Raw genomic sequence first — 9,117 nt, 5'->3', positions numbered from 1 at the left:
AATGAAATTAACACTTCACATTTTTGTGTCCAGGATAGTACTGGGAAAGCCTGGATACAGGTTTGGTGACAGGAATGAGAAATCAATTACTAGACCTCAATTTCCTTCTCTGTAAATGGTGAAATGAAAGTGACTAGACTGTAGGCCGAAGTCAATGTTTATAGAAATCCTCTAAAGCAGTTCCCAATAAAAGGTTATTTCAGACAGCTCTAACAACTATTTTTAAAAAAGGAAAAGCAAAACAAAGATTCAGTTAGATATTGACTTTTATTATTTTAGTACATAAACCAATATTTATGCAACCAGAGCAGAGGCTGTGGATGATTCACTGCAAGGAAGGAAAAAACAAAAAAGGTGTTAATAAAATTCAAAGTACAGCACCAAATAAGAATTAACCCTGTGGGGCCCACCCAATAGGCAGAGTTCTAAGGCATTTTGGGGACAACTGTGTTTCAAATATCCCAACCACGTAAAAATATCCACAGACAATAATGATCAACACTCACTATTTCCAATTGGGTGGGAGCACTCTCTTGGTCTTGTAATAACGAGCCAACCGGTGAATACGGCTCTCATTCAGAATCAGCCGGAATTTGGAATCCTTATCCTAAAAATAAAGCATCCAAGAAAACCTCTCAAAAGAACATACAAGATAATGAAGGAATAACTGCTAAAATAGGCAAACACTTCAAAAGGCTATTACTTACATACTGAGACAACAGTATGTCTTTTCCTCCCAGCAGATATATACATATTACACATGTCACCATGTGCTCACTAATCAATAGTTTTTTAAACAATGTTAAGGCACAAATGTTGAGGAACACTTAGGCTGTGGACCAAACAACTAATATTTGAGATTCCCCATTCCCCCCCAGGGGAACAAGTCAATATCCAAGGAAGGTTTGGCCAATTCTAAGGAAGACCATTACAAAAACCAGAAATGATTAGACAACTTAAAAAGCACATATGTATATTCCTTCAACAAACTTATTAATCATATATACTTAAGTCACTGTGTTTTTTAGGTGATTAAGTCATTTCATGCAAATTAAGCATATGAAGGAAAGTTAATTCCCTTCCCAAAAACATGTCAAAGCAGCTCTATTTCAATATACTAAAATTCCATGCCAGTTGGCTTATCAGTCAAACAAACGACATCTTATCCAAGAGGATGACCCAGTCTATTTTACCTTTCTGTTTCTCTCAAGATGCTTTCGGACAGCAACAGCTTTCTTGATCAAGTGATAAAGATCTTCAGGAAGGTCAGGGGCAAGTCCCTTGGACTTTAGAATTCTCAAAATTTTGTTACCAGTTACAAAGCGTACTTGTGCCACACCATGAGAATCCCTAAGGATCACACCTGAAAATGGAAATGATACCCAATTAATATGTTAATTCAGAACAGTTGTAGGTTTTGGTGGATATGAAGAGTCAAAAGTATAGTGATGGCTGCCATTTGGTATTAAATTTTGGAGATCTTTGTTTTCTTAATTGTAAAATGATCCTCTAAACAAGATCCTTCATGTTACAATGAACATAGAACATACACATATACCAATGGATTTAAGAGCAAGAGGCAGCATGATACAGTGATCAAGGACCCAGGTTCAAACATTCCTCAGACACTGAGGAAGACTGACTCTGGTCAAGTTTTTCCAAAGCCGTTTATAGCCCATACTTGCACAGGATTCTGACTTCAAATGCTTTCCATGTTTGAAAGCGCAATATAAATGTGAAGAACTGTTAACAAAATTGTGAGGCAAGCAGAGCAGCAACAGGTCTACTTCACAGTTTACAGACTAAGGAAGGAAGACTAAGTGTCGAGAAATTAGAGCTTTTTAAAGGCGGATTGTTACTTCCCTTCAACCACTGCAGGCAAACAGACCTTCCAGAAGACCTCCTTTGCCACGCCTGAAAACGAAATCCTGCTCTTCCATTTAAGCTATCCCTTCTGCCTTTTCGAGGAAACCACCTTCCCCTTCCACCTTCTCTCTAGGCCAGTTAGAACTGTGGAGCCTCTCCGCTTTTGCTGCTTCCTCTTAGTCCCCTGCAGTTTCTGGGCACGCAGGATCCAGCCCCAATACCGGCTGTGCGGGAGACCCTATACGAGCCTGCCTCAGTTTCCCCATCCGTAAAGTGGGGATGGAAGCTGGCTCTAATAGTCGAGGATCGGAAGAGATCGTTGCTGCACACAGTAGGCCCGCAAACTTGAATTAAAGCTTAGTGTTCGTCGTTATCGTCCTCCCCGACCCTCCCCCTCCCCCGTGCTTCTCCACTCACCGATCTGGGAAGGCGTCAGGCCCTTCTTGGCCAGCTTGTAGATCTGCTCCTTCACGTCGTCCGAAGTGAGCTTCAGCCACTGCGGGCAGCGGAGAGGAGAGAGTCAGGGGGAGTGGGCCCAGACGCCTCCTCCCCGGCACCCCGCAGCCTCGTCCTTCCCTCCCCCGGCCCGGTACCGTTCTCCCCTTCCCTCCTCTCCCTCCCCCCGGCCCGGCCCCTCACCGTGGGCACGCTGCGACGGTACGGCAGAGCAGACTGGGACAGGCCCTTCCTGAGGAGACACAAACGGGAGGCTTAAAAACGGGCTCCAACCGCCCAGGGGTGCCCCGCCACCTCCGCCTCGCTCCCCGCTCCCCCAGGCCCACGCGCCCCGGCTAGCCCAGTCGGGTCCTCGCCACTCACCCGGGAGCGTGCATGCGACCCATGATGGCGACGATCAGGCAGCGAAAGAGAGAGGAGGGTAGAGAGGAGGGCAGGAAATCGTTCAACTTGACGGAAATGACGCGATCTCCCCCGAAATAGGAAATGACGTTCTAGGAGGTGGAGCTTTGTCCCAGAGTGGGCGAGGTTTAGAGCGAATAGAGAGAAGTGGAACTACAAGTCCCGACAGGCAGTTCTCCCGCGAGGCTCTCCCAGCTGCTGCGCATGGGCCGACCTAATCAAACCACAGATCCCAGCACTCCCTGCGTTGCCCTCGGCCGGAACGCTGGGTGGGCGCTCCACGTGGTTGTTACGGCGGGAGGATTTAGGGAGGGATCCCGGCGTGGGCAGCGCCCTGAACAGGGAGAGCCCCAAGGGAGATGCACCCGGGGGTTGCGGGAAGTTCTACCTCTTCCTTTGCCTTGTCCTGGGTAACCTGTTTTTTTTTTTTTTTTTGGCGGGGGGTGGGAAGTAAGCATTGTACGCAGCTGCTCCTGGGAGAATGAATTTTTCAGTCTCGGCAACTAAAAAAAGGCAGCAGAAGGGAAGGGTCACAACTACAAAATGCTATTTAGGATTACAAGGCCTTTTAGAGAGAAGTGGAACTACAAGTCCCGACAGGCAGTTGGAAGTGGAAAGGGCCCGGGCTCCTGCCTGGGACCACCCACTTGGTTGGTTAACACACTGCCAGTGATGTTTTCACTGGGGATCTGGCCCCCTGATGGCGCGCATCTGATAGCACTGGATGAAAAGTGCCAGACCTGCCAAGACCTGGAGCAAATGTGTATGCCGGGCGAGCCGTTCTCCACTTCTCGGGCAGAGGAAAACATTGAGAAGCCATTCCTTTGGCTTGGATAGCTCCCTCCCTTCCTACTATGTGCTAGACACGGCGCTGAACATCTTACTAATATTATCCCAATGGACACTCATAACTTAGGAGGGAAGTGATTATGAGCCCATTTTGCAGTTGATAGTGATAAGTGACTTGTCCGGGCTTACATGGTTAGTATCTGAGGCAGGATTCGAACTCTTCCTGGTCACCAAACCTGACTTGCCTCCATGCTATTGACTAATACTGAGTTTGCGGGCCTGAGTGTCCCATCCTGTGCTGGCCTGGCTGGTCTTCACAAATCCAGCTCTACGGTTTTGCATTCCATGCCCATTCCACTAGGTCATGCTGGGACGAAGGTGGCCGGAGCCCGGAGCCAGAACCCGGACAGGGGACCCTGGTCAGTCCCCACTGCAGATGCTCTCGGCTCTCTAGATCCCCAGTGCCAGCAGCCTAGCGTGCGGGTGGCCAGTGATCCCGGAGCACCCTACCCCACCGGCCAGCTCTGGTCCTAACTCAAAGCTACCCTTTTCCTGAGAACGCTCTCGCCCTCACCCTCATTGCCAGCCCCTCTCACAGGACTGGTGGGACAGTACTACATCCCAATGAGTCTGAGTCCGAGACCTCTACACCTTAGGGCCAGGGCTCCTGCCTGGAACCACCCACTTGGTTGTTTAACACACTGCCAGTGATATTTTAATGGGGACCTGGACTATGTATGCCTGCCTCCAAAGGGCGTGCATCTGACAGCACTGGATGAAAGATGCCAGGCCTGCCAAGACCTGGATCAAATGTGTATGCTGGGCAAGTCATTCTCCACTTCTCAGACTCATCTTACTGGTCTTTTCACTGGTGATAGGCCTTGAACTTCCAGTGTGGCAGTGCTGAGAGTTCTGAATTATCAGACAGTGGTTCCATCCCATCCAGGTGTACCCAGGAGCATAAATTTGAGCCAAATCCCAACCTCAGGATGTCTCCCTTCCTTTGATAAATGTAAGTAATAGTTGAATTAACTACCTCACAAGGTAATCAGTGATAGGGAATGGATTCTCAATGAAAAGTTAGCAAAAGTTCTATGGTCATATAAAAACCTGGATCAAAGGGTTAGAACTGAAAAGAAAAACAATAAGCATTGGGGATACAAAAAGGGATAAAGGACAGTCACGACTTCAAAGGACTTACAATCTAAAGAGATCATTTAATCTAACTTCTCATTTGATAGATGAGAAAACTCAGGCCCAGGAAGGAGAAAGGGCTTTCCCATACATAATAAATAGCAGAGTCAGATCTAAAGATGTTTACAATGGCAAAGCAGCAGCCCGGGTTTTAGGGTGGCCAAATTCTGGGATTATATTCCTTCCTAAGTGCTTTGGAAATGGCCCTACTGTCTCCAAGGCAATGGGAGGGAGGCTGAGGCTCCTGTGACGGGAAATGCTTAGAGTCCAAGCCAAAGTGACAATTTCTGTTACCAAAGAAGCATTGTACCCAGCTGCTCCTGGGAGAATTAATTTTTCAGCCACAGCAACTAGCAAACACTAAGGCAGCAGAAAGGGGTGTCACAATTATAAAACCATATTTAGGCTTATAAGGCCTTTTTTATGGGTAACCAAGGAACACATTGAGAAGATACTACTTTGGCCTAAAAAGCTTAGGAAAACCTGCCTGAGACACGAAGGCTAAGCCAAATGGGAGGCAGAATCTATATCATACAAATTGCTGACCCCAGCTCAAATCTCATCTCGAAATCGGCTGATCTCTAGGTTCCAGTTTCCTTATCTGTAGAATGAAGGTGTTGAATCTGATGAGACTTTTTAAAGTCCTTTTCCCACACTCTTATCTGTAATCCTTCAGTTTTGGGTTTTTTCTCCAAGTCAAATTGCCACATATGTTTTGGGATGTGTTGCTACTACCAGCAAGAGGACAAACTTTTCTACAAAAATTAAAGACTGAAAACTCGGGAAATTCCCTAATGAATTATACACATCATTTTTACACACACACACACACACACACACACACACACACACACACACACACACACTCTTACTTTCTCTCTCTCTCTCTCACAATCTGCCGATATTTTGAGTTTAAAATTCTAGTGTTTACAAGATGACTTAATGACAATCTTGGTCCTTTTATTTCAGAAGTGTTTTAATACAATTATAGGACAGTTACAGAGTCACAATGAATCCACTGAATACATTTAAGGTATTAAAGGAAATAATGTACATCTTGACTATCAACACAATATAATTAAAATATTTGGTTCTTACAGTTAACATGAGACCAACTAACCCATTGTGCTGGTTATTTCTTCATATATGCACTGTTGTTGTCACAGTATATGAGTAAATATTATAGGAACCTTAATCCATCGATTATGAAAATGGTAGGAATAAGCCTGCAATTACCAGAAATAAAGATTTCTTTGTGGAAAAATCCACAATATTAGAATTCTAAAAAGAATAGGCAATTTAAGGCAGGATACTGAAATTTCTACACAGCCCTAATCTTAAAAATAGAAAAATGAAAACTTTATTAAAGACCACACACATGCATTAACATACAAATATACCTGTAGATCATATAAAGGCAGTAATAAAAACTTCAGTGCAGGTCCTACATTGAGTTCTTCAGTAGAGAAAATAAGAGGTCACTGTTCTTTAAGCAAGCTATCATCCTCACATCTCCGTTCACTAGCCAAAAGAAAATAGGGTTTTTTCTGTCAAACCAGAACTCTTTTTGTGTGACTAAATACAAAGTATCAATTGTTGTGTGAGTGCTTGCAACTGTCATTAATTAGTGTCCTGGCCAGTTTCTGTTCCCATTTGCATCCGTTTTTCATGTTTATTCTTAATCAAAGGTTTAAAAAATCTTTAAGAATTCAATTCATTTTAAATCTATCAAGAGTAGTGCAAAGAAGCTTAAAGTCAGTGCTATTCCTCTCTAAGTTTTTGGTGAGGGCTGATTAAATTTTTACAAACAAGAAAATATCACACTAAATCTATAGTAAAAAAGGGACAAAAAGGCACAATAATGAGAAGCTGAGGAGTACATTGTTAGCACTTGTCCTGAATTCTAGTTAACTATACAGTACTAATCATAATATACATTTTCAGACAAGAATCAGATACCTTTTATATTGCAAAGCAATGTTTCAAAATTTCTATTTCTAGTATTTGTGCTATAAGACACTGTGCTATAAATTGACTGCAAAAAAGCAGTACGTATTGCTTCCAATTAATAATGAAATGTTTCACAAAAACAGTATTTTGCTTTCCTGGGGCTAAGTGACTTGTGGTTCTATTGATGGAATGGAATAAGTCTCAAAAGCATCAAGTGAGCAGGAAAAACAACCTAGGAGCTCCTTATATTACATTTATTAAGTTACTTACAGTTATTTAAACAAATGATAAATTCTATATGAAAAAGAAGAGTTAAGTTCAGACACTAGATCTGCATTTGGATCACTACTATTTATAAAGACATTGCAACATTCCAAAAAAAAGTCATCTGTAGTAGATTCTACTTGAACAATTATTTAACAAATGGACTATTAGTGTTAGGCACTGAGTAATTTCAAGTGTTCTTTCTTTCCCCTTCCCATCTAATGTTCTTGAAGGTCCCCCCATTTACAATCTGTTCTGTAAGTATCATGCTTGTGAAAAACAGTAGGCACATTTCACAGAAATAATTTCATTTATGGGGTCCAATCCAATTGTCTCTTTTCTGTACCTTTCATTTTACAAGGAACAGAATGTAAACAATCAGCATATCTATACTTTCCTTCATTTAAATAAATTCTAAGTTTTAATCCTGTGTTTTTTGTAAAGATTTGTAGAAAACAAAAACAAATCCAAATGACAAGGATATGTGTGGAGCCAAGTGAAACTACACATGAACGTTATTTGTGAAGAGTTATTAAGTTACAATCTCATCTCTTCCTAAGGTAGTCCTAAACTCTGTTATATACCAATTACAAAAGGTCTATGGTTAAGGTCAGATTAGACCTACAAATACCTACTTACTAATATCCTAGACATATAAACAAGAGTCTGCTTTGATGATGTTTTCAAAGTGTATGGGAATTTGGGCCACAGGTAAAAAAATCTCCCTTGTTACTAAAAGGTAGGTGCATGATGCTCAAGCTTTACATCATTTCACTAGGCATAGGTCTGTAATAAGGGAATGAATTTATTTTTCCTGTACATTAACTTTCATTCACATCAAGTTACTGAGTAACTAATAGAGGTTGTGTGACATGGTATGACTGAATGGATGTTACAACTGTATTACTAGTGTAGCAAGTGGTTTTTCCATGGGAAAAGAATTAGTAGATGCTTAATTCACAAAGTGAAGGCTTTCCTGTGTTGATTTAGTAACTGGAAAGATATATAAAATATTTAATAATGAGCAAGTCTGGAAAAACCACCAGAAATGAGGTGCCAGGGAGGGAAGCATCTGAAGTTAAGGCACCATTATTTACAACTTCAATTGTTGGCACTCACTCTGAAAACGGTTTTAAAGACATTGGACTCTGGCATGAATAATGTAAAAGCAACACTATCCATTTTCTTAATTCTTTCAATCTTTGTACTACCCAGTAGTTTTTTTAAACCATGCTTTATTTATTATTTACTTTGCTGCAATGAAAAAAAAAAAGAAACAGCAGTGGGTTTCTTTTGCTAAAATGAAGTACCTTTCTTTACTTTGATGTTTTCATACATACAATGGTGACTACAAAAATAGCAAAAAAAATAAAAAGAACAGATCAGATTTGCAGGGTGGGCAATAAAAAGATAGGAGGTTGATATAGTATAATCAAACTAAGCCAAAATTATTACTCTTGAATAGTTTAAGTGATAGTTGAAAAACTTCATTATCAAAAAGCACACTTTTTAAGAAACTTGTAAAAAATTAATTTTGGGGTTTGCAGCTTCCCATAGTAATTTTAAAATTATAATGACTCCCATAAAATATCATCATGTTAATTTTGTGACTATTGGTCTAACAGATGTGTTGAAAATGAAAGTTTATATAATATCTTAAATTCTGTCCAAGTAAAAAAAAAAAAAAAAATACAAAAGTACAAGTCAGTAGGGTTCATTCATCTCCTTTTGCTTCCAACCGTCCAATACTCACAAATATAATGCTGCTGTCAGTTGATACCATTTAACTGTCTCTTTGCTCAAATTGAAATCTTTTAGGGGCAGAGTTATTCCACCTAAGAAAAAATTCTCCCGCAAAGATTCTGCACTGAGTACACTTAACTGAAGTTCTCGTTGTCTCAAAGTCTCCTTGCTGTATCCACTGTACACAAGCTGCAGCCAACAAGAGAGGAGAAAAGGAAGAAAGAAATAAGCTTGCCCTAAGGGCTGGAAATACTGGCAAAAAGAGAGGGAATTGTACTAGAGGGGCAATGGGAGGAAAAGAGTCAGGGTTAGAAAGATTACAATTGGATGAAAAAAGACTGGGTTTTCTTCTGCAATTCTTTGCTTTTCTGTTGAAATTTATAAGTCCAAATGCAAACTCACCATAATTCTGCTTATGACAAATGTGATTCAAAAACTTTTAATATGGAATAT

The 9,117-nt window shown here is 41.3% G+C and overlaps 2 protein-coding genes across 2 annotated transcripts in view; both read right to left on the bottom strand.

Moving 5' to 3' along the window:
• Nucleotides 1-248: 248 nt before the first annotated feature.
• RPS13 (ribosomal protein S13) lies at nt 249-2,777 on the bottom strand. Its single transcript, XM_051964760.1, has 6 exons — nt 2,686-2,777; nt 2,506-2,554; nt 2,284-2,362; nt 1,194-1,363; nt 507-607; nt 249-328 (listed from the first exon to the last, which is right to left on the bottom strand). The coding sequence occupies exons 1-6, from the start codon at nt 2,706-2,708 to the stop codon at nt 295-297; spliced, it is 456 nt and encodes a 151-aa protein (XP_051820720.1). The 5' UTR covers nt 2,709-2,777; the 3' UTR covers nt 249-294.
• Nucleotides 2,778-5,646: 2,869 nt separating this feature from the next.
• PIK3C2A (phosphatidylinositol-4-phosphate 3-kinase catalytic subunit type 2 alpha) overlaps nt 5,647-9,117 on the bottom strand; it is a 159,933-nt gene continuing 156,462 nt past the window's right edge. Inside the window, exon 33 of the mRNA XM_051965392.1 lies at nt 5,647-8,853. Coding sequence (XP_051821352.1) covers nt 8,671-8,853 — 183 coding nt within the window. The 3' untranslated portion in view covers nt 5,647-8,670. The remainder of the gene's footprint in view (nt 8,854-9,117) is intronic.

This window comes from Antechinus flavipes, chromosome 6 (genome assembly GCF_016432865.1).
Source record: "Antechinus flavipes isolate AdamAnt ecotype Samford, QLD, Australia chromosome 6, AdamAnt_v2, whole genome shotgun sequence".
NCBI classification, from domain to species: domain Eukaryota; kingdom Metazoa; phylum Chordata; class Mammalia; order Dasyuromorphia; family Dasyuridae; genus Antechinus; species Antechinus flavipes.
The sequence above is the reverse complement of the archived record's forward strand: the minus strand, read 5'-3'. Positions and strand labels throughout refer to the sequence as shown.

Coding starts and splice junctions, on each gene's coding strand:
- RPS13 (XM_051964760.1), bottom strand. CDS start 2,708: ATGGGTCGCATGCACGCTCCCGG. Junction 2,555..2,685: donor GGTCGCATGCACGCTCCCGG/GTGAGTGGCGAG, acceptor GTGTCTCCTCAG/GAAGGGCCTGTCCCAGTCTG. Junction 329..506: donor CTCCCACCCAATTGGAAATA/GTGAGTGTTGAT, acceptor CCTTCCTTGCAG/TGAATCATCCACAGCCTCTG.